Here is a 25,338-nt window from a genome sequence, read left to right as displayed (position 1 = left end):
GCCGGCGCAGGTAGCTCGAGTGATAGCTTGTTACCGCGGCACGAAATTGTACCCAAGTGGTAGCTTATATGAGAAAGGAGTTAATGATGCGATGGCAGGTACGTAGCTCTGTCGAATCGGCATCGCCGGCAGTTTCTACGAATGCCCCCACGTACTGATCTCGTGAGCCGCTTAATCAAAAAGCGACCGCGGACGTGACGCAGGCGCTGCGACTGCAAATCCTACCGCGGCTAAAGAACCACGCGCAACGCTCGAGACAGTGGGTGGCAGAACGCGCGCTTGGAGAAGCCGGCCGGTCTGCCGACAGGTCCGCCTACACATGTTCAGCTTAGCACTACGGCGGATATTCGACTGCCACTCTCGTATGCGAAGCAGATGACAATTTTTAATGCAACGGCAGCTCTGCTCTGTGATATCCCTCCGAAAGTTACGTGGTCAGCTTTGTTCACACAAAATCCGTCGGTTCGCGGCTACGGTTGAAACCGAAACTGTGACTAGCCGCATTGAAAATGCCTCTAATTACATAACCGTCGCACGGTGAAGCAAATGAGGTTTCTAAAGGTGATAAGTAGGTCACTAGCTACGTATCGCAACAAAAAACACAAGTTGCAAAATTTTTGGGTCAGTGCCCCTTTAAATACGCCTAAACGATACTGTAATTCTGCACAGCTTCATCCCATTTTTATTCATTTGATTTCATTGCATTACATTTTTTAACACTGTTACCCTAGAAGTGGGCCGGTACAGGATAAAAGTACACAAAAATATATAAAAAAAGTACTTTACAGGCCATAAGATAATTTCTCGACTCTGTTGCGAGCAGCAGCTCGAAGTTATACACAACAAAAAATAGAACACATATGCCGTGCAATTCACATCTGCAGAACAGTACCATGTGGTCGCATTTTTGGATCTTGAGAAATATTCGGACAGGAAATGATTAGTGTCATATGAAAGAACGGGGAGAGAGAGGGGGGGTGGGGGTTAAACGGTTAAAGTGAGGCCCCGAAAGAGGTGGGAGGACACAACCACTTATTGTTTTCGGTACCCTCCGCCCCAGTCTCGTGAAAAATGGTCCCGTAACAAATAGCCCCGGAACTCAGGTCCCAGATTTAACGGTCCCGGAAAAAATGGGCCCACCAATACTGCACCTATGCATGAGCGCCTGTATGAGAGAACATGGGGGGCAGGGGGGGGCGGTGGGGTCAGTGTATTTATATATATATGTTTGTATTTGCGCACAATGTATTTTGCGGGATACGGCCCGTTCTTCACATAGCGTTTCGTCATAGGCAGGTTCTTAATAGGCTGTTCGGTCACATAGGATCATTCGTCATAGGCCCGTTCGAAAAATTGGAAAGTTCGTCATAGGTGCACGGACCGTCTGTCAACGATATTTTTCTTTTTTTACGTACGTGGGTCTCAGCGAAGTAGGTAGGATTGTTGGAGTCGAAAAAGAGAAGCGGTGCGCGTGTTTTATTTGTTTTTCTCCCTTTTCGGCCGTACATCAGGGAAAGTTCAGCAAAGAATACAAGACCGAGTGCGCAAGTAGGGTTACCTGTGTTCCTTAGAATATACTTGGTAGTTGAACAACCCAACAAATAAAAGTGAGGCAGAGGCGTAGCCGAATAAAGTTCTTGGAAGACAGACCACAAAGAACACGCCCCCCCCCCCCCCCTTTTTTTAGTGTTAAGGCCGGCTTCGGCACCCTCCACGGGAACAGGCCCACTCGTCACAGTCGACTATTTATGGTAAAAAAAATTACTGGGCGCTGGTCGGGAAAACTGCTCAAAGTGGTATCTGGTTATAAGTGGTCTCGGTAGCACCATTTAGAACTAGATACCTCTTGTGGTAGCACCGACCTTATCGTCCTTGAAAATTTCGTCTGGAAGTTTCATTTTTGGCGCATGTCGAGGAGGGGGGAAGGAGGGAGTTGGGGGGGGGGGGGGGGTGTAAGTGGCTTCAACCCTGATAATTCGTGCAAGGTTGACTCTTTCGCAGTTTGTGGGTTGACCTTTTCTTTTGCTTTTCTGGAGGTGGTGGTTGCAATTGTTTTTTTGTTAACACGCTGTCTCTATCTTATCTTACTCCTCTTTCCAAAAGGAATGTGTCGCACGGGTAGGAAAAGGTGTAGTACAGAACTTCTTAACTCCACATGCTGCTTAAAAACATTGTGATAATCACGTGGTTTTTAAGAGCCACGTTTTAAAATTAGTTATAATTACACTTTCTTAGTCAGCAACAAGTGGCCTCTCACGAATGAACCTATGTGACCAAACGAACGAATATGAACCGGCAGCACCTGTCTGTATATAATATATCTGCTAATGCTGAATTTACTTGAGTTAAACGCTGCACACAAGTTTGTCGTCGTGCGTTTATGTTCTCCCGTGCTTCCTTTGCTTGTGTTTGTCAGTTAATGAAAGGTTGAGAAGCGAGTACCACTTGAGCCTGTGCGGGTAGCCTATTTACAGTGGCAGTATTATTTAGGTTATGTGAAGTATCAAAAATGTGAGTGGGCCAGTACTTCTGAATGTCAGACAACATAGAGTTGTACTAGTGCATCACGCTCGTCGATTTATTGTTATTTTCAAAAGAATTTACCCGATGAATGGTTTATTGCATTAGCTAAGCTGCGTCATGGTGCTCTCCATCTGAAAATCTTCGACATCTGTACTTCGCATCAATTGTAGCGGCACTTCAGTCAAGATTTCGGACCTTAATAATTTTGTAGCTTGCAGCTTAGATCATTTTGTTTTTCTCCGAAAATATGCAATGTAGCTATCAATACGCCTTTTATCTTGCTGTAACGTTTAGACGATTACTGGTTAACATGGTTTGTTAATTTTGCTGGCGTGTTGGAGGAGCGTTACAATTGCTAAGGGCAGCCGGTGAGCTCATCCAAACTGGTCACCCATCATCAACAACAAACTTATTGTTCCTCTCCCTGTATGTATACACCGTGACGTCACGAAGCGCACGTGCGCGACGGGTGGCGCCTGCTGGCGGCCTGCTGGTGGTTGGCAGAACGCGACTGCACCGATGGCCCGGCCTGGCCGCACGGAGCCCGAAAAGAACGATTTGCCGTTGGTTCGGACCGTCACTGGCCGCCTACATTGCAGTTGGGTTATCGCTATCCTAGCTGAGGCCGCCGTACCTACATGTAGCTTTCCGCATCTACAACCTCCGCAACACATTCGTGTACCGTACGGTCAACTGACGGGTGGCGCTTTCGGATAATCAGTGCGCGACAGAGCAACTTAAACGAGACATTCTGAAGGTTGGTGCTGTTGCGACGCATTCCAAGAATGTTTTTTAGGATTCTTTGTGTTCGAACACATGCCAAGGTAAGTTCATTCATTGTTTGATTTTGAAGTCCGCTTAGCTGAGCGCGGTGCTTCAGGCAGAGTATACGCTCCCTGTTATTGGCCTCTTTGCATCGCCCGGAGACAGTGGCGTACGCACGATTTCATGTCGAGGGGAAAAAGGAAATGTAAAGCATCAAAGGATTAAAAAGTAAGATAAGCGGGATCGAAACAAAAATATAAATAGTAAAAGCCAAAAATTATTCTAATAAAAATATCGCGTTGATGGCGGGCTCTACGTAATCGACCGATTGTTTTTTACCTTTTTCTCCAGTGAAATCGCTACACGGTTCATCGTCATTATGAGAGTAACATAGCAGCCACATATGGTTCGTGCGTATAGCTTGCGACAGTGGCACTGAAAAAATTGTTAGTGATCATTTCATTATAGTTAAAGTTAGTGTCCTTGTACGCCCGCTGCTTACGCCAGCGTTGGGAGGCCGTAACAAAAGAATACATTCACTGAGTCCGTTCGCTTAGTGAAAACAGATTTTTCGAGTTGCGTGAGTGGTCCATCACGCGCAGAAGTCACGATGCTACATGTGAGCACGGCAAGCATCTGTTTTGTCGCATCTTCAAGGCATAATGTAATTGACCAAGGTAAAAATGTATTGCAAGGTAAAAATTTATTGAGGTGTAGCTGGCTCGCTTTGTTCGACTATTTCTTTTGCCCTTTTTAGACGAAATTTGTCATGGTGCAGAATGTCGGGACTGGCACTTTGGACCAGCGGCCCAGCCGATACTGCACGGGCTAGTCGTGATCACGCGTGCCCTTATCTCAGAACTGTGCCTGTCACCAACCTCTCTTACTCGCGGCGTCTCTCCACAGGTGCGCCTTCTTGGAATACGGCCGGACTCAAAAACTATCTTCCTGAACAGCGAAGGCGCCTGGAGTGTGGCCGTGGCTGGAATTAGTGGAGGTGACCGGGAAAACTTCCGAGGGTGGTAGGAAGAACTAGGTAAAATATGTTTTTAGTGGATGTAACGGTTTAATAGTTCAAATAGCTTAAACAGAAATACGTTGTAGCGCGGAATTTTGATCAGAACAATACGAAAGAAATATAAACTATTACAAACAACCGAAGAAATAAAAATGCATCTTCAAACATCTACAACAAACGAATAATGAAATGAAAAGCGGATGTAAATCAAAGCTTTCAGTTAGCTGACGTAATTTAAAAAAAAACGCAGACAAAATGGTTATATTCACTGCACGACGGGCTGCTACCTACGCACTTGCCAGCCATCACCCTTTCACTTTCATTTTAAAAAAGCATCGGATCGCAGTTAGCAATTCAATAACCTACCGCGGTGAATGCCGCAGCTTCTGCAAGCAATATCTCCGCTTGGAAGCGGCAACGGGGCAAGATGCACTGTAGGTGTTTAAGCGACCCTACCCGCCTGAGATTGCAATCCGTTCTCTGCGCGCGGATGTTGCTGATCGGTAAGGCCCGGTCTCGCCCGGTTCGAACTTTATGCACCTTGAAGATCAGGGTACTTACGGCAGGGGGTTATGCGACCAATCCAAAATCGTGTACTGCTGCTCACAGCGAGCCACCCTTGATAAATATTCCGTAAATCGTGGGCGCATAGCTCTACCCTTTGTGCCGGGCGGAGTCGCTCCGAAGTCCGGCCATTCTCATTCGACCACGAAGTCCCCTCAAGACAGCTACGGGAAGCGAGTGTGTGTGTCACGCCAGGTTGGCCCATCGCGTGAAAGAAGAGAACATGAAATCGACATGATCTCCACACGAGCTGAGATGAAGGCTGCCGCTTGAGCGGGTGCCTACCCGGGCAGCCACTCTTGCGCAATATTTGAAATGGCACTGTTCACTACTTTGTTCACGGCTGGCGTGAAGTCTTGGTGTCCGGTGTAGATGGACACAACGGCCGCTAGAGCGGTGAAAAGCATTTGTTTCTTATTGCCAGGAACTGTGATCTGGTTTGAAATTGGCGCCCGCGTGCGGGGCCCAGCACGTGGAAAAATAGCGGGAATCTCGGCGTGATGGCACGCGGAGGAGACAGACGAAGACGAGAAAGAAGAAGGAATATTCTCGTTCCCCATGTTAAAGCTTGTTTTGCCCTGTACTTACTGTAAATACAGTTTGCTTTTCTTGCTTTCCGTTGGCATCTGAAATTCTTTAACAGCATTTCACGTTCGCTTGGGGACAAATCATTAAAGGCAAAGCGAACCTCCTCCGCCAAGGACACGTTCTCGGTTGAGAGCCATGGCTTGCTGACATAAAAGCTACTTTTACCACACCGCACCGGTTCCTCGATCTTTTTTTGTGATGCGAAGTCTACCTCACTAAAAAATAAAAGGGAGCGGGAGAAAGAAATGTTAGCTTTCCTCGCGCATTTCTCAAGAAATGACGCATCGTTGCCCGTCGAAAAAAAAAGCTGAGAACGCTACGAAACGTACAATTATTCAATTAAAACAACATTATGTTCAACCTTTAGTGTGCCTTCAAAACATTTTTTGTGAATTTGTTTTTGATCCTTATAATTTTATTATTCACCTAAGGTAGGTGTATGAGACAGGTATGTTTATGTTTCCTCCTTTTTCCATGAAAGGCTTCGGCGAGCCTCCCAAATATAAGACCTTACAATTCGATTAATACAAGCATTATATATCAACAGAAAAACATATGGTACCCCATATTTCGGACTAAAGAACACTGAAAAAGGAAACTCAACATCCTCATCAGGCAAACATACAAATTGGCACTGGGTCTACCGGCGAAGACCTCGATGGAGAAGCTACTTCAACTAGGGGTACATAACACGTGGGAGGAACTTGTAGAGGCCCACAGGGTTAGCCAAATTGAACGGCTGAAACTCACAGAAACAGGTCGCGCCACTTTACGCCGTCTCGGGTACGAGGTAAACTTGGATTCCCAAACCCAAAAAAGGCGCATCCCACTTTGTCTGAGGGAGTACATCACGGTTGACAATATTCCACGCAATTTTCACCCTGTTTACCACAAAGGAAGGAGAAATGCCAGGGTAAAGGCACTGAAAAAAGCCTATGGTAAGGATAGCGGAACGAGGTACGTCGGCGGCGCAAGATATTCAAGCGCAAGCCATGCACCACACGCTACAATCGTGACCAACAGCAAAGGAAAGGAACTAAGCTCGGCAACTATCCCGACTGAAAACATTGACTCCGCAGAAGAAACAGCGATTACCCTCGCTAATACAACGATCGCGCATAGCCAAGTTCGCATGATTATAACCACAGACTCCCAAACAGCCTGCAGAAATTTTCAGAAGGGTCTCATCTCCATCGTAACGCCTAATATACTCCTGAAGCTAAAGGATCAGAAGGAAGATGTACCGGACATGTACATCGTGTGGACACCGGGGCACGAGTTTCTAGAGGGTGCTATGGTAGCTGATGCCGCTGCCCGAGATCGTTCCCGCCGGGCAACAACCGCTACCCTCACCCCCATCACAGAAGCTCACGACACTCCTTTGCCGATGCTCCAACCTATCCCACGACGCCCCAGGGACATATTCGAACAGTACAGATTGAGCAGACGGAAATATCCACCCCCTCATCCACAATTCACCAAAGAAGAAGCAACGCAGTTGAGAACCCAACTAACTCTTTCCCGCGCGCCTCACTGTTGCACAAGATGCATCCTAGTCTGTACAGTTACGACTGCTAATTCTGCGGCACCCCAACTCTCTCTACCACATGGTGGGGGAGTACAAGGGTGTGAAGGAACTCCCAGAAGTCATGGCGCCATCGACGGAGCAGTGGGAGGCCCTGCTGCCCAGCGAGGTACTGTATGACCAGCGTGGCATGGTGGTTCGCGCCAGACAAGCAGCTGACGGCCATGGCATCCTGAACTGGGGACGCCAGCCACCATGGATGGTACTACACTGAAGATCATCCAGCGCTCAATTTTCTTTTATATGAATCAATAAGCGTTTATTCCACCTCCGTCTCTTTTTTCCATTTTTGATATTTCTAATTACCTTCACCCTAAGGACGCGTTTTCGATTTCAGCCGCGGTGACCGCTGTTCTGATGGAAGCAAAAAGCAGTAACACCCGTGTGTGCCCATTTCGGAGCAGGTTGAAAATCGTAAAATCGCCATGGAGACAAAACACAAGTTTGGTTCATAACGAAACATTGCTTCGTTGGAATCATACTGACACCAATTTAACGCACACTTTGTTCAAATAAACTAATTGTTAACGTGCTCCCAAGTCTCCACGCACATGCATTTGCGTTTTTCGCACCCATGAGTTTCTCGATTAGCTTTTTTTTTGTGTCGCAAGCGAAATGTGAGATCGCACGACGTATTTCCCTCACACAGCCTGTTACTTATTCCCTGTGCCTGGTAACCTCTGGAACCCTTTTATTCAGAATATTTCAATATGGCTTTTCACAGGTGTTGGTACTGGGAAGAATGCCACAGAAAATGGCCTTTGTTCGTAAAATGGCGACAAGCAAAAGAATATCAGGGTCAAGGTCACCACTCTCCCTCCCCTAAACTTCCCCCACACCCCCACAATTTGCACAGATGGTTTAGCAAAAGGTCAGGTGACTCATATCTCGGGAGGAAGTCGGACCGGCCCCTTCTTTCTCAGAATCCCCAGGTGGAAAGGAGGACTGGGGGAAGTGGGACGGGCCTAGTGCAGGGAAAGAATCAGTCTGGTGCAGGCTGAGCTTCGCTTCGGTCATCCTTTTTTGGTTCCCAGGTATCCCGGTGAGCGTGTATCTGTGTCGTTCCCTACCATGGAAGCCAACGCTGATGCTATCTTTTTCGCAGCATTGCAGAAGATCGCGGCCCTGCAGAGCAGCCCCCGAGACCTGAGCATCCAGCGGCGCGTGCTCCTGGACAACCTGCTGCGGGAGTTGCCTCAGCCCCACGACGATGAGGATTCCTCGGAGAGCAGCAGCAGCAGTGACGATGACTCCGGGGAAGAGTCGGACGGACCTGCAGCGTCGACCAGTGAGCACACCTTGGGCGATTCTGGGCTGGCGTGGGGTCCTAGTGGAAGTCAGTCGAGCGACGACAGCACGCCACAGAGAGGAGCCATGGAGAGCTTCAGCGGTGACAGTCCTGCTGCAGCAGAACGCAGTGCTTCTAGTAAGAAGCGCACCGGAGAAAAAGTTGAAGGTAAGTGCGAAATTATATTCCAGTTGTCTTTAGTGCTGGAATTGCTTGGCTTTTTTTAATAATTTTGTCGTGTTGGTAGGGTACCCTGTCCATCAATCACGTTTAGTGACAATTTCATTTTCTGCTGATTGTTTTTCTTGATTTTCCTGAAATGAATTCGCACACTGTGCCGTGACAACAAATCCCAGAGTGAACAACGCATAGGCAGTGGTTTTCTACGGTTGTTTCGATGGTCCTTAATTTTCTGCGGCCTTTCCCGGTACCGTACCAGCGTTTGCCAGTGAACACTGCCAAGTGACCTATCGTGAAATCTGGGTGCACGTTTGAACACCCATATGTGCGCTCCTCCAGTGCTTTATTCGGCCAGGCTGGACAGTCTGATATCGTACCGTAAGGGTTCCGCTTCTGGAAGGAGAGCTTTTGATGTCGCTTTGGAATCCTGTGTCATGTGCTAGTTTTTAAGGGTCTTAATTTTCGCACCTCTTTGAGGCGCATATTTTTGATGGCGTTTGAAACCTATTTATCACCCTTTTTACATTAACCATTTCGGGCAGTCTTGTACCCTTTAAGTTAGTTTCAAGTAATTTTTGCACATTTTCAAGTTTTCGCGCTTTGATATCGGTTTTGCTAATTCTGTTTACCATTTTTTTGCCAGAGCAGTTACTTCAGTCTTCATCTCTTTGGTTCACTACTTATTTTACATTTTCAACTCCAAGTTGGTCTGGACTTCTAATAGAAGTGATCAAAGGGCTAGACAAACTAGCAGCGGTTCCCCTACGTGTAGGTGAAATTTTACACTTGGGGTTTTGTTCATTTAAGGTACCCGTTGGGAACAATTTATTTTAATTCAGGTGGTTGTGTGTGTTCTAAGCAGCTAGAACAACCCCCATAGCTAGCTTATACGTCCACGGGCTGTGCCCACTAGAAAGGGAATATCCGCTTTTCGGTAAAGAGCCTCTAGACTATGCATACTGAAGGAACACCGCATTTAAGTCTTTTACACGCAGTTATTTGTTATGCTAATATTCTTTGCTCATTTCTGTCGCACTTGCAGATGGTCCTGGGCCGTCCAAGAGGTTTCGACCCTTCAGTGCCGTGGACCAGGCACCCCTCACTGGTGACGCTCCCTCGTATGGACAAGCCGACGAAGAAGCTTCAGCCTCCCTGACAGACCACGGCTGGAACCCCGTTGGTGGAACGCCCTACCCTGCCTTCGATCTCCCGGAACTGCTTGAAGAACCAGTCCTGCCCGCATTCCTGTCGTTTCTGGACGATTGAAAAACACCCAGAAGCAGCGCGTGCAAACCACTAACCAGCACTGCGCTGGCATGAGTGTTTTCCTTAAATGCATGCCAGTCACTTGTCTTTTGTTTTACAAATCGCAAATAAAATACGTACGCTTCCTGTAATTGTCGCCTTGCGGTTCAGTTTATGTACCTACATAACAGCGAATAGTACAAAACAAAAGAGCTACAAGTGCTATACTGAATCTTGTAGCCCCATGTGTAACACTTGTAATCACACCACCAAGAAGCTTCCACGGGAAAATTCCTTAAACTTTGGGGAAATTGAAATGGAGTATTCGTAACTTTTATCGGAAAATTTTGCGGAACAGGAAAAATGTGGTATCACATAGAAATATTTGGTATGAATAGCTAGCTCTGTGGCCCTGAAGCCGTAGCCTTTCATCAAATACACATTGTAAAGCGAATGCGTGTGTAATTAAGCGCCAGTGAAACGCGAGAATGATGACGGAATATTGAATTTGTATCTAAAGCCGGTGTATTCGTAGAAAAATTCAGAGCGCATGCAGACAAGGACAACGGAATAGAACAGACACCACGGAGCGCTGTTCCATCGTCCTCGACCACATGCGCTATGACTTTCTTTGCAATGTAACACCAACTCACCCAGAAATCTGTATTCGAAGCATTCGGTCCATCTCTGAGAAATGCGGGCGCTGGAGATGGCAAGCATGGGTTGTGCCAACAAGTGAGCAGGCGGCAAACAATTAAGAATCCGCAATTACTGCGGGAGTCGGTCTTGCGAACACAGTAGCCGGGACGATGTTAGATACACAGTCGGGAGTACATGTTTCTAAATAATTGCATGATGAACGGAGTCTACCTGTGGTGTATCTACCAAAGAGTAGAGCAATATATGAGTTTGGGGTCGTTTTGAGTCTCAAATATTTCAGTACAGTGAGACTTGAGGACAGATAAAGATGCATAGTTTTTCTTCAGCTGCTGAAATACCCTAGCGTATAGAGCATTGACAGGCTGTTGCGCAACAAAAAATGGCTGGGGTTTCACCTGGTTAGGCCACGGAGGTTGTATAAAACTTCTGGAGTGGAGGCCGCCCATAGCGGGCAACGCGGGGAGGTGAAGCCGGGCGAACCGGTCGGCGGCCATATTGCCGTGGGCAGAAAAGGCGCTGAGCCGGCAGGGACCTTGAAGTGCAGTCGTGTTTTTTTTTTTTTTTTTTTGGCTTTACAAGGGAGAAAACGATGCGTAAGCTGGTTTATTGATTACGATATTTGAGGGCAGACTGAATTTTGCCTTACGCGGAAGGTTCGCGTGTGTATATCTTACGGTGGTGAACAGAGCTGTCGCCGCGGGAAAACGCGTAGCGCTTTGCTAAAGACACCACCCCTGCATTTATTTCAATAAACGTTTACTCTGTATAACTAGGGTTATAGGCGGTCCCCCTTAACATTAAAATTACCTCATGTTGCACGCCATGGCAAGAGATGCCGCGTTATAAGGTTCCTATTGGCCGTGATTTCACGCTGAAAGTGCAGGACACGCGACAGCGCTGTTGTTTGACGCTTGTTTCTTTTATCGGCACTGCGTGGAATAATGAACGCTTAGTGATTAATGATTAATGCATAATAACGCAGCTCTCACACCCAAGCAAGCTCTGTAGACATAGTTTAGCGGTTCTAATAGTTTTTAGGCAGTACTGCAAGGAATCATATGCATCAAGATATTGCAATCTTTGTGTGTACTGTACATGCATGTTTTCTGGTTTAAACAACATGGCCAGTTTTGCCCTTGCCGAAAAGACCAAATTAAGCACAAGCTTTTGATTGATTGAGTTTAACGCGCCGGCGCAACGCAGGCGATGAGGCGCGCCGTAGTGGAGGGCTCCGGATTAATTTTGACCACCGGGGATCTTTAACGTGGGCCGAAATCTCGTACACACAAGCGTTTTCGCTTTTTGCCTTCATCAGAAAAGCCGCCGCGGCGGCCTGGAGTCGAACTCGCGTTCTAGAGATGAGCAGCACAATGCCTTAGCCACTGAGCCACCACGGCGGGTCTATTTCCAGCTTTTCAATCGTATTTTGCGAAATGGACTAGGCACACACTGAAGCTCATTAAAGCAGTTTTTTTTTTATTTCGTGCGCACTTTACAGAAAGCATGATCATCACACGTACATTTCTCACTCGCACTGACTTTCTTTATTTTTCAAATCCAGAAGGTTACCTAATTGAATGCACGACTACATTAACCGCGCATGTCCGCATGATAGTAGCGTGCTATTGATAAGAAAATCACGCGGACGAAGAACGCGGGAGAGCAGTGCGGGGCATCAGACTTCTACGAAACAGCGCTAACGAGAAAAGTCTGAGTATTCACGTAGGGCCGGATGAAAATAAAATATATTAAACAAGAGTGACTTGATTTTTTATGGTGACTGTCTGAGCAATACTCTGTATTTAAATTAGTGCGGAAAAACAATTTGCGGCCCACATATTTACAAACATGTGATTTCGCGCAGAAGCGACTACAGGACCACCACAACTACGAGTGAAATAACCAAGCGCGTACGGTATGCTCAGTAAGCGGACGGCAGGTGCCAGCGAATTTTCCCTTTACATCACGCACAAACGACGGGCACGTGTGCACTTATACCGTTATGATACTAGTAATGCCCTCGAGACCAAAAACAAACAGAGACCCTCAGTATACTTACAGATGAAAGGTGATACCCAACGCCTTCGTCGCGCGATTAGCGCAGCCCAACGCGACGCACGAGCAGACCATTCCTGCTTTCTACACCTTTTGGAGCATGCATCCGCGAACGACGATCGAACGAACACGAGTTCTGCTCTTTGGCAAGAGAGGACTCGAAAGAACGACACATGGGGAAGAAAAAAAATGTCATGGTGTCTTCTGTTTATTTTAGTTGTTTGCGCCCAAGAATGTAAATAATTAGCAGATGTGTGCGGCCACCGGCGCATGCACAAGAGACGTGCGTAGCGCTTAACTAGAAACAGGAAGAGGGGAGCATAACCGAAACCACATGCGTCGAATTGAAAGCGTACAAGAAAAGGTCGGTTCGGGTAAAGCTAGACGCATAAGAAAATCAACCTGCAAAACAAGACAAAACAAAACAAAAAAAGAACGGAAGCAAAAATATAACGTAAGCCGCCGCAAAAACAAGTACTTGATGCGACGGGTGCAATGCGTCTGCTACGACGGAACGAGTTTTCTGCCCACGGCAAGATGGCGGCCGTCGGTGGCAGTTTTTGAGCGCCGTCTCCACTCCAGAAGTTTCATACAACCTCCTTGGGTTAGGCACGGTTGTTCGTCCGAAAACAGCCGAAACACCGTTTGACAAACGAACGATATGTCTAACAAAACGTTTCGCATAGGGAGCACTCAATAGTATGGTTAAATGATTTTCCGATGGCGTTGTCGAAGGCGAGGCCTTTTTGCCCCTTCTAACGCTGGTCGCTGACATTTTCCTGCGTCGTTGTCCGGACGCTTAGCTTGCCGAAGTTTCCCTTTCTCAATTGTTTCATGCTGGCGCTTTGCGAGCTCGTAGTCACATTTCTGCTTTAAATCAGCGCATCCTTACGCCTTAAACATTTCTCGTTACGTTACTTGTCTCTTTTCACCTCGCAAGCCAGCCGCTCCTCCTAACTCTACAACGTGCTGACAGGTAGCGCTTGTTCCCGCACGCCGGGTGCTGTGAGTCAGGCTGGGCAGTTTTCAGGGTCAAATTCTGACACTAGGTGAAACTCGCAGGACTAGGCATATATTACTTTCTCAATAAAAGAACCGAGCTCTGGCAGTTATGGTGGGATGTTGCAGAAGTAGGCAAAGCGGAAGAATGTGACAATCCAACAGAGTAAAAGGGATGTCTTGAACACAAGCTCTCTTTATTTCTCTCTGATCTCCCTTATATGCATTAAACTATTTCGGAAAAACTTCTTTGGTGGTGTAACGAACAATTGAGCGGAATATACGGCAGGGCGATGTCTGTGATAAATCAAGAGTGAGTGCATTTCTTTTCAAAGCAGAGCATGGTTGTTTGAGGAGGAATAGCATTGTGAGAAAGTTTATTTCAAATAGTGCGTCATGTTGTCTGTTGAAGGAAATATGGAGTGGTTGGAAATTTTTTGTTCGAATCCGGCAGTGGCCTTAGGAATGCGTGTGTGAAGAGTAATCGTGTGCCCGAAGCAATGCGTCCTCGTACAATGTGCTGAAAGCACCTTACTATTTTTTAAGAAATAAAAGCTGCAACTGTGCAGCTAACACTTCTAGCAAACAAAATGTTCTTTCAGTGAGCCTGCCCGTTATGCCTCCGTATGGTGAAGTGGAAAGAGTGGAATTTATTGCGGAAATATTATAACCTGCTGAAAGAAGAACGTGAAATTACTCTGTTAAAAGACAGAAGACCCAATCGAAAAATTCTGTACCGGAGTGCTGCATCCAAGGCGTAAGTCGAGGAGTCGGAAAGTTTGGACTCACTCCACTCAGTTCATAGCTCCACACTGGTGCTTCCTCTTTTGCAGACTTAAGGGTTTGGTTGAAAGAGAATAAATATCTCAAGGGAATAAATTAATCTCAAAAGACTCCGTTTTGGACAATATAACCAAATCAAATAATGAAAAAATATTAGGCAAAGACTTAAGCTCGTCCTCCAGATATCTTCGGGAAAATACAGGGAAGTTCGCGTACACTTCACGGATGTACACAATAATGACTCTCCGGGAACATTATTGAAGCGGAAGGGAGCGCCACAATAGAGTAGCTGTCCACTTCCTAGTCTTCAGTCGAAGGCTCTCCCTACACGTCACGGTAATTTTCCTCGGGCTGAGCATCAAGGCCCGAGTAGAACTGCACGCGGCTTTCCGTGGATGGGTTTGCCTCATCTCCAAAGTTCTTCCTACGCACAAATAAGCGTACAGAAACGAGATATATGCGACCCTGCGCCGTTTGTCAAGCTTACCCTCTGTACGGTCACCCGGGTGCTCCCGCATTATATTATCTGTAATAGCACTGCTGGCACGTTGTCCTTCCACTCGGAGGGGTTGCCGCTGCTCCTACCAGTCTACTCGCCCTCGCTATCGCTATTCTTCAGCCAGGCCAATTTTTGCAGCAGGTTCTGAATCTGCATTCGCAGCTGTAATGCAATGTCTAACGAGATGACATTCATGTCCTCGATCTTCTTCCACGATGCAAAGAGCAGTCAACATTCAACTTCATTAAACTTTCAACTTCATTCAACATTCAACTCCAACCCATTGCCTACAGGCCAAGCCTCTCCGTGGGCAGCTTTACAACTACGTCAGACACCAAGTACTGGCGAAGACGAGTAGGCTTGATTGGGCAGCTTCTTACGCTTACGAAGCACAAGGTGAGAAGCCTGGACGGCTTTGGAACTCATGATAACGAAGCGAACTCGATCCCGGAGATGAGGTGCTGGTCATGCCGCCGCACCCTACCTACGAACTTCAGCTAAAGAAGCTTCTCAAGCCCCCCCTCCCCCCGCACCCCCCACAGCATGCACACAATGCACCTAGAACTCCCATAGACTGCAACGCACTCCTTACGCTTTCTTAAAAGATATCTCCCCTGCGAGCCTACTGTCCCGCATACCACCGGATTCGGCGACGCATATCCAACACTTCTCTGGCTCGCTGACATCTCCTTCCCCGAACTGCCTAAAAATACCCTCCCCCAAAACACACCTCCTTCTGGGTGACTACGAAAGAAAGGAAGGCAAAATATACTAAAAAAACAGGATGAATTACGTGTGGTAGGCGCCGAAAGAGCGACCAGTAATAGCTGTGCCGGAGGTGTAGCAGGATGGCGGCCGCCCGAGCATGTAAACCGAGGTCCTGGCCAAATGTTTGGGACAACTACAGCCCCATGCCTTTTTAGTTCGTACACCAGAAATTGCTATTGCTTGTGTCGACTCAGGAAGTAGGCGGATGGGGAAAGGAATTATTACTTTTTTTGTTTCATTTATTCACAATACCCCAAAAGCCCCCGTGAGGGGGTAATACATAGGGGTGTTTCGGCTCACATATTGCAATAAGCGCCACAAACAGACCACCCAAGGAATGAAACCAAACAGAGCAATTAGGTCCAAACTGCGAACGCAAATAAAAACGTTCTGTAAACATAAAAGAAGCAATAATGAAAAATTCAATTAATAATAACAAAAACGAAAAGATACAAATGCTTCAAATTTAAAGAACAATGCGATGTTGTACCCATCAGCACAGCAAAAAAAGGAAAAATACCGAACAAAAGCATTTATTCAAATTTTGAAAAAGGAAAACAAAATAAGAGAACGAGATCAAAGCGTTAGATTTGCTCTTGGGTTAGTTTATAAAATTTGATGTCTTTATTTGAAACGCGATATGTGTTGGTAGATTATACCTGCCTGTATAGTACGTGGATTGAAAAATTGGGCAAAAGCAGATCAGCGCTGATTCATCCTTTAAGTTTGTAGGATAGTCGCGGCGGGGAAAAATTGCGGAAAGTGGCCCAAAGAAATAACGTGAAGTGACACGTGATGAAAAAAAAAACGCGTGGAACAGTGATAGGTGGGAACTTTGGCGACCATGTGCTAGATATGGTAGTTCGGCGCGACGTTTTAGTGCTTTGACGCTAGAACAATGTAGTAGTCTGAATAAATGTAACGAGCTGCACGGTCTTGTAGAGATTCAAAATTAGTTATGACGTATGCTTGATGTAGATCCGGAATGGCTGATGCATATTCTATTTTCGGAAGTATCAGCGCACCAAAGGCAAGTTTGCGAATGTTATAAGGAGCATGTTGAATGTTGCGCTTAAGAAAACCAAGATAGCAAATAACGGAAGCAATGGCGCGTTAAATGGCCAACGCAATGGCAAGTTAGGCTCTAACTGGATACCCAGGTATCTAAAAGCAGAGACGAGGTCAATTTTAATATCATCAACCATGTAATAGGGGGGAACTCTCGGGTGGCGGGTTAGTGGGCATGATTATTCATCTGGATTGGTTTGGTTATTAGCGCTATTAAGACACGGGTGTCGTTTTCCCAGCGTTTTTGCTTGGTTTTATTACACTTTTTTTTTTTCGTTGGCATTTTTTATACCGTAACCAACCGCAGCAACCATGGGACACGCTGCATCAGCACAGAAATGCATAGTGTCAAAATTACTATATTTCATGTTTATAAAAGTGTAACTAAAACTATTTCCTCTAAGTGTAAAAATATAACACTATAGAAAGTTAAGAAAAGTTGTATATGTAAACTAACGTAATACAAATCGACTATTGAACATCCTCGGAGTCCGGAGTCCCTAGGCGATGTTTCGACCACTCTGGGTGCGTTTACCGAAATTATTTAGTAGAAATATCAATCCGGAAATGCTTTCCTGCTCTCTGCATCCTCACCTATTTTCTGTGGCTTTTTCGTGCGACGTCAGGAAAAAATTTCTGTTGACTGCGCTACTGTAAGGCTCGCCAACCTTCCGACAGAGCCACTCGCCCAGCGTTTAGTCCGCCGGCCGCCGACGGGTAGTCGCAATTCGTTCGCTCACTTTAAACTAAGCCGCGACACGTTTGTGAAAGGAAACATGTGCCTTTCTTTAGTTCGTTACTTCGTACACTTTATCAAGCTCCTAGTCCAAGTGGTTCGACGCATGCGCTGCAGAAGCGCTGCAGAAGCTTCGCTGACTGGTGCGCTAGTAGAAAAATCTAAGGCCAATTTCAGGCGGGAGAAGAGTCAGCAAAGTTATTATAGGTACTAGGAAAACAAAATCAACTTAAACGTTTACCCTGCAGCGTAAAACTAATGTGCAGGAAGTAGTTTTCAGCGCTGGGTGTACAAGCACAGCGGTCAGAAACACGACCACACATCTGCGAACGCTTCTCCGTGTAAGAAATGCAATTGCTAGGCGTGAGATATTGTGGAAATTTTTGGGAGGCTTGCGGCCCGAGCGCCATACAAAAAATAGTCATCTAAGCTGCTTGAAGTGCTAAAATAAATAAAAATGTAAACTGGTTTTTTGTTAAATAATATTTTTCCAACTCGCGGCTGCACTCGCTCGTAGCCGAGTGGTCTGGAGCGCTAGGTAAGTTATTTCTGCATGTCTCAAGTTCGATTCCCCGGGCTACATCCTTATTTTTGTGGGTTGATTTCTTCGTTTTCGGCCGATGTTTTCTATACTGAATTCACCATTTTTGAGCCGTAACGTTCCCTGCTTCATGAACGAGTTCGCAGAACTATCGCAGACTGACACTGACGCGCAAGAGAGTTCTCATTGGCATGCTGTGGCCATAAGAACCGACTGCTTGCGCGCAGTGGGCACAGGCCAGAATCAGCAGACCCTTGGCCTGGTCACCTTGAGCGAACAAGCGTTTTACGATGCAGGCATGATTGGGGCAAGCTCCAAACATGGCGGAAAAGCGCGTGTCATTTGAGCGTCTGCGGTGACGCGGACGGCGTTCATCCACTAGTGATTGTTGCGATTTCAAGCCGTCCTGGTAGGCTTATCTAAGGCATTTTACAGCCTACCACATTACAGAAGCGCGGTATGGCGATTATTAAGATATCGAGAATGCTCATCCCACAATAACGTCGGATGACAAGCATGTTGTTTCGCAGAACCAAAACCAAAACTAGTTTTAAAGATAATTTTGGACATCGTTTAATCACGTAGCACCTTTACCTGACGTTACTTCGGTAGTTTGTGCAGGCGTCGCAAAAAGCGCATGGTAATATTTCTTATTTCAGGCTTTATGAAATATATACGGCCTTATCTCCCGGATAAACAATGAAAAGTGTGTTCATTTGAGCCAGTCTCCATAGTGACAAAACAAAATGGGAGATTGAAAAATTCACTTCAGTAACCCTTTAAAGGATTACTGACAGGAAATTTTCGTGTTACGTTTTTTTCGCTGCTATGGGTGCCTACTAACCCACTAATCATAGAATGGCACATTAGATGGTCGATCGCATGATTTTTAATGTGATTGTTATGATTACTATAATGGTTATGATTTGTAATGTCAAACATCCGACTGCAAAATTTGTAATGAATACCCAAGAAATTTCAATTTTCAATTACTGATTTTGAAGCACATCCGTGTGTTATTCATGTGATGACAGCTTTCAAGTTTGCTTTAGGCAATATCCACTTACATGTACACACTAAAAGTTCATAACTAAATGTGTACTGAATGCTCGTCCAAGATCTGCATGGTTTATTGAACATCTATTTACAAACTACACTGCACTTATATTCCCAAATGTAGGCTTACAAGGCATCTGCATGTCCTTCGCACATGAAGCACTCTGCGATGCTCGGTCTTGGACACCAGTTTTTTGCGGTATACAGCCTTGTCCGTGACGGTTGCACCAACATTAGCAAGCAGTGGTCTCGCAAACTTAGCCATCACTACTGACAGAGTGGTTGCAGCATGTTCACGAGCCCTTGCTGGGTACGTGAACCGAGGACAACGTTCTAGATGAGGCAAAATAAGTGGTTTGTACGCACAATTCAGCACGCGTTTTAGCAGCACGGGTTTATCCCTGACTAGACCTTGAGTCTCCCCTTCCGTATAAAGAATTATAAGAATAATAGAAGTTGCAGCCATTTCCAAAGAGGCCTGCTCTTTTTTTACGACAAAATCCTACACTTTTCCGTATGAAAAATGCTGGCGACAAAAGTGTTTGCAAAACCATTTTATTTTGACAGCACAGCCTTAATAAAACTCTTCATAACATTTTCTGCATTTTGTGGGGCAACGTAATGCCTGTAAAGCTGCTTTCTTTAGATAGCGACTGTGTGCCTTTTATTTTTAAAAAGGCATAAAGAATGCTTTATGCCATCGTAAACGGCGGCTAATTGTCTTTGCTGAGTTGCATGCCGCAAAAAACGAATAAATTAAAATCTTGTACTAAATTTAAAAAGCATGTGCACAAGAATATATTCACTTGGCTGCATAACAGGTGTTCCCTGAACAAGGTATCAAAGAAAATATACAAAAGTTCAATTTCTGAAAATAATTGGAAACATCAAACACAGCGCCAGTATAAAAATGCAATCACTGCTCTCGATTGTTGTCCATAACCCACCCTATGCGGAAATAAAAATGTAACGGCTGTTCCAACAGAACGCGATAATTCTGTCACCGAAAAGGTTTCGTACACAAATGTCCCCACCGAAACCTCGTGCACCGATCAAGCGCAAAAATAACAACGCGATTAACTTTTCGCCGCACAGCGACATATCTTGGTTTCAGTGCTATTCCTCGACGCTTCTGAGGCAAGCGGACTTCATGACCTGGTCGTTCGGTTGGTCAGCTCAACAAAAATGAAGCTGCAACACCGTTGCGCGAATTCCGGTAGCAAAGGCACGCAGCCACTCGTGCCCCGCAAAGCCGTCCAGGGGAGTGGGTGCAAGCTGCCGATGATGATGATGATGCTGATGTTGCTTAGTGGCTTCCCCTTTGTAACGGGGTGGCGTTGCACAGCGGCCTTAGTCTCAACGCCACTGTACAATCACCTCGCCAAAAAATACAAACATAAATAAAAAATATTATCAAAATAAAAAGAATCATCGAACCATCGGCTAACACCGCCACCTCACGGCGTGTTGTGGAGTTAGCCACATTACATGTTTTTGCTGGGGGCGCGCCGAATGGGACGGCCGGAGCAACGGTGCGCCGCCGGCAGCCGATCACGAAGGCCGTGGACACGGCCTGAGGCTTCGAAATACTTACACCACGTGGCGTTCCGAGCTGGAAACGGACGCAGCGGACGACGGACGTTTGTTCCAAGCGCAGCGACGACGGCCCAGACGGCGAATGCGATGTCTTTGTTTTGTTTTTCTCTGAGGGAGGTAATGCTGTAGAGCAAATAGAAGTAACGTTAAGTGTTAGTAGTGTGTTTAAGCACCGTTTGAACAGTGCACCAACAAAGAACGATACTGTAGGCAAGCATCGCACGGCGTTTGTCCTTTCTTTTCGAGCGTAGCACGTGCGGGAGAAAGCGGCAGTAATAACTTTGTGGACGGCAGTCAGGTAGCTCCGAAACATGCTGACGAAGAAGAAGCCGGGCGTTGCGTGCATGAGGTGCAAGCGGGAGTATCCACTCGAGTATACAAGGTTCGAGACAGCTGAGGATGCCGAATGGCAGGACTTCATGTGCAGAATGTGTGCAATGGAGTCGCGCCTCGACAGGGTAGAGCAGGAGAAGGAGCAATTGAAGGTACAGGTTGACGGGTTAGTGGAGGAGCTGAACGCCGAATAGCAACCGCGGTTGGGGCTGGAAGGGAAGCTAGCCCAGGTAGAAAGCGGGAACGAGCCCGCTCGTCACAAGCCCACTCGTCCCCGGAAAACTCGTCATAGGCCAACTCGTCACACCGGCCTTTTGGTACAGTGCCATCCCGAGATAGGAACTCTCGTGCAAGGCGCCTTGTCGGCGCATGGATTTCGTTACACCGCGGCAGGGTGAACAAAAGCCTAGAAGTCCTGACCGGAAAATGGCGTTGAAACCAGGTCTGAGGCTGGTTTCTACAATGGTGAATTCGTTACGGCTGTTTAGGAGGGCGTGGGGAGATCTGTGCGACCAGCAGGTGGGCATAAAGAGCTGTTTTTTTTCCTTTGGGGGGAAGGGGGGGAGAGGTCAGCGCGAACTGCGCTTCTTAAAGTGCTGATCGTCAGAGGTGTTGGGTGGGGTACTTCCGTATTTTCGCGCGTATCACCTGCCCTTGCACAAACCCGCACCCCCACTTTCAGTCTGGGAATAAAAAAAATAACTCCCGCAAGGCTTGAACCATAGCTAAGCTGGAGGAATTTTTTGTTCTATGTAAACACTGAAGGACAGACCACCAGGCATTGCATTAGGTTTGAAATTGCTTATTTGTTGATTTGATTATTTGTGGGGGTTTAGCGCGCCGATGCTGCAGGGAATGAGGCGCACTGTACCGGATGGCTGCTAATTCATTATGAACCCCTGGGGATCTTTAATGTGCGAGCGCCGAAATCTCGAAAACACGGACGTTTTCGCTTTCCAGCACCATCGGAAAAGCGGCCGCCGCGGCCGGGAATCGAACCCGCTTCCTTGGGCTCAACAGCACAACGTAATCTCCACTGCGCCACCGCGGCGGTTAATTGTTTGTTAACATGTTCCGTTGTCGCTTTTCACGGTACCAAGATGTCAACGATCGCATCGCAAGAATCCTGGCTGATCACGACAGCGGAGCCCCAGTCAACACGCTTCGGAATATTGCCCGCAACATCCACTTCTCAACTGATGCACTGAACAACGTCGGAACCCAGCGCTGAAGACGCCTCCACAAAGAGAAAACAGTGCAAATAGTACAACAGTACAAAGCGAGTGCAATTAACATTTTTAGGTATTTCATGCACAACATGTTCACTGCGTCATTAATAACAATTTGTTAACTTTTTCTGCGTGCCATTTAAACACATTTGGATGCGATTATCATTTTAATATAATTAACTCGGTATGACGGCATATTCACCTAACTTTCTACGTCAAAAACTTTGAAAGAACACTTGCTCGCCTATATCATTTTTAAATAGGCGACGTATAGCAGGCGGAAACATGGCTTTAACATTCCAAAATAAGCTCGTAATGCGAGTTTTCCGTGTGACGAATATTCCGGCGACACGGGAATTCCTCGAACGAAATGCCCTGTGCCGAGTTGGCATTCCTGACCAGTTTACCTGTGACGAGTTGGCCTATGACGAGTGGACTTGTGACGAGCGGGCCTAGACCCGTAGAAAGCGTGTGTGTGCCGAGGGATGCCTTTCGGGAAAGCAATTGCGTACGCCACGAGGCAAGCGCACCGAGGGTGTCGGACTCCGAGGCCGGAAGACAAGGGGAGGCCAGGGCCCCCGAGCATGAGGCAGCGGGCGGACATGACAGCGCTGGTCACGGAGAGGGCCCTAACGCTGTCACGTAAGGAGGGAAGGCGTCGCCGCCGCGCGAGAGCTACTCAGAGGCAATCAGCGCGAAAGCCTCGGCGGGAAAAACACCTGCGCAGCCAAAAAATTTCCCCGCATTTCCCCGAGGGGAAGAATGTGAAAGTGCGAATGCACGAGTTGAATTTGCGCGGTTCGGTAATGTTCGCGAAAGAGATCACACACACACACACAACTACAAAGAAAGAAAGATGCATTTATTCACAGACACCTATTTGTGTTGTCGTTGTACTTGATTGCTAGAGCGGATCTCAGCTTTGAAATTTGGTGTCAGTACTCCTTTAAGCGGGTGCATTAGCCCTTCTCACGCCCGATTCCTGGCCAGTCCCCCACGTGGGTATGTGCCATGCACAGACACCTATTTGTGTTGTCGTTGTACTTGATTGCTAGAGCGGATCTCAGCTTTGAAATTTCGTGTCAGTACTCCTTTAAGCGGGTGCATTAGCCCTTCTCACGCCCTATTCCTGGCCAATCCCCCACGTGGGTATGTGCCATGTCAGCGGCCAGGCAGCGCGCGCCCATCTCCCCCCGTTGCCAAGGAAGACGAGGAGATTCCTGGCCAATCCCCCACGCGGGTATGTGCCATCTCCCCCCCGTTGCCAAGGAGGACGAGGAGCGCGCGCACCCGCAGCTGTTGCTATGTGGACGGACGGCGGTCAACGGAATTCAGGGTCGCTTATAAAGTGCATTCGCACTTAAAAAACCAAGGGAGCGGCGAGTCATCATTGTGGGCGACTGACTCGAACATGCGCAGGGCAGAGCAGGTGATTACAAAGAGGGTAGGGGAGGACAACAGAGTTAAGGCTAGCACGCTCCCTGGAAAGATGGTTAGCGTGGTGATGGAGAAGGCGAAAGAGCAGGTGTGGGACGCAATGACAGAGAAGCACCTAGTGGTGATAGTGGGGGGCTTAAACGACGTGCTTCAGGGAAGAGGACGAGGCATAGCGAAGCAGGTGGCGAAGGGGGTCAATGAACTCCGGGCGATTTCGGACGACGACCAGATCGCGGTCTGCACGGTGCCGGAATTTGAGGGTAGAGGAGGCCAGCACCAGCAATTTGGACGCTCGATAAAGCGATGAATTTTGAAGTGGTTGACCTCAACCGGGAAGTGCACCGTGCGTGCCGGGGCCGGGCGTTTGTTAGGGACGGGCGTAGCGGAGCCGGTTGGAAGGGGACTAGCTACGCGGGCGGTAGCTTTTTTATGGGGGCCAAGAGCATTTCGGAAGCTGGACTAAATAACAGGCACAGTGAAAATGCGGCAGGGACAAGCGATTGCGATCAAAGTCGAATGTACAGCGCAAAGAAAACTACCAAAGTTAGCACACATGGCGCACAAAAGCTTAGAAAGGGGCATGAGATAGCAATAATGGCGAGCGAGGAGGCAAGCGGCGTCCCCCCGGTGACCGACTTTTATCCCAAACATCGGAAAAGAATAAACCGAAAGAAAAAGCGTTGGGTGACTTAGGTTAACTGCATAAAGATGCACGGTGGCAGATCACGGGAAAAATGGTTATTGGTTCGCGGTCAAATAGAAAAAGAAAAAAAACTGAAGTATATGCCTTTACAGAAACTTTACTTCGAGATTTAGAAGAGCCCCCAGCAATGCATGAATATATATGAGAGGTCTGTAATCGAACGGTAGGTACTAGAAGGGGGGGAGGGGTCGGCTTGCTTATTCAACAGGGAGCCAATTGGCACAGAGTAAACGAAAACTGCGAAGAACATATGTGGGTTAAGGGCACGATAGCGGGAAGAGAACCGCAGTTGGGAGTCCCCTATCTGTAGTCAGGTGATGACAGGGAGGTTATCGAAAAGAATGAAAAACTGGTAGGATGCATTAAGAGGGACCTCGACCATATAAGACAATCGGGAGAAGTGATTCTAGTGGGAGACATGAATGCCCACATTGAGGACCTGGACGAATACTCAGACCGCAACGGCAAACTCGTACTAGATATGTGTGAAGAACATAATCTCATTGTAGTAAACAGAGAGAATAAATGTGAGGGGCAAATTACTTGTCAACGAGGGGAAAAGCCGTCCAGTATAGACTACAGCCTTCTTTCAGAAGAAGTGTATGAAAGGTTGACTCTAATGGAAATAGATGAAATAGGTGCCCACAGCTTAGGAAGTGACCACAAACGGATAACATTGACTTTTAGAAAAATAGAAGGTCAAAACCAGAAAACGGTGGTACACGCCTTGATATTATTCGATCAGAAAATGGCTAATATTGCCAAAAGCCTGGAGACGGAAATCGAGAGACAACCTACGAAAGATTGGGAATACAGCGAACTGATCGGTTTCATTCAAGGAAAGATAACGAACGCGAAAGAACGCAACTACTGGAAAGGAAAAAGAAAACCTAGAAGCTGGTGGAACAAGGAAATCAAGGAAGCTATAACACAAAGGCAGCAAGCCTCGAGAGAGCACACGGAGGCCAAACGAGTGGGAATGCAAACAGAGGAAATAACATTGAAGTAGAATCGGTACCGCCTTAAGAAGCTGGAAGGACAAAAACTTGTACAGCAAAAACTCAAACGAGAAAGTGAGCGATGGGTCTCGAATATACGGGCAAAGGATAAAGGCGCGCC

The 25,338-nt window shown here is 46.9% G+C and overlaps 1 protein-coding gene across 1 annotated transcript; it reads left to right on the top strand.

Moving 5' to 3' along the window:
• The first annotated feature begins 8,000 nt into the window (after positions 1–8,000).
• On the top strand, positions 8,001–9,869 carry LOC144145453 (uncharacterized). Its single transcript, XM_077677075.1, has 2 exons — positions 8,001–8,499; positions 9,554–9,869. Exons 1-2 carry the CDS (start codon positions 8,115–8,117, stop codon positions 9,775–9,777), a joined length of 609 nt encoding a protein of 202 aa, XP_077533201.1. The 5' UTR covers positions 8,001–8,114; the 3' UTR covers positions 9,778–9,869.
• The last annotated feature ends 15,469 nt before the right edge of the window (positions 9,870–25,338 follow it).

Source organism: Haemaphysalis longicornis, unplaced genomic scaffold (genome assembly GCF_048455015.1).
Source record: "Haemaphysalis longicornis isolate Haplotype H1 unplaced genomic scaffold, Haemaphysalis longicornis Haplotype H1 scaffold_7, whole genome shotgun sequence".
NCBI classification, from domain to species: domain Eukaryota; kingdom Metazoa; phylum Arthropoda; class Arachnida; order Ixodida; family Ixodidae; genus Haemaphysalis; species Haemaphysalis longicornis.
Note: the sequence above shows the minus strand (reverse complement) of the source record. Positions and strands in the feature narration are given on the sequence as shown.

What these genes read in the sequence shown, in the direction of transcription:
- LOC144145453 (XM_077677075.1), top strand. Translation starts at nt 8,115, where the DNA reads ATGGAAGCCAACGCTGATGCTATCTTTTTCGCAGCATTGCAGAAGATC. An exon ending in CACCGGAGAAAAAGTTGAAG is followed by an intron (nt 8,500 to 9,553) that starts GTAAGTGCGAAA and finishes TCGCACTTGCAG; the next exon opens with ATGGTCCTGGGCCGTCCAAG.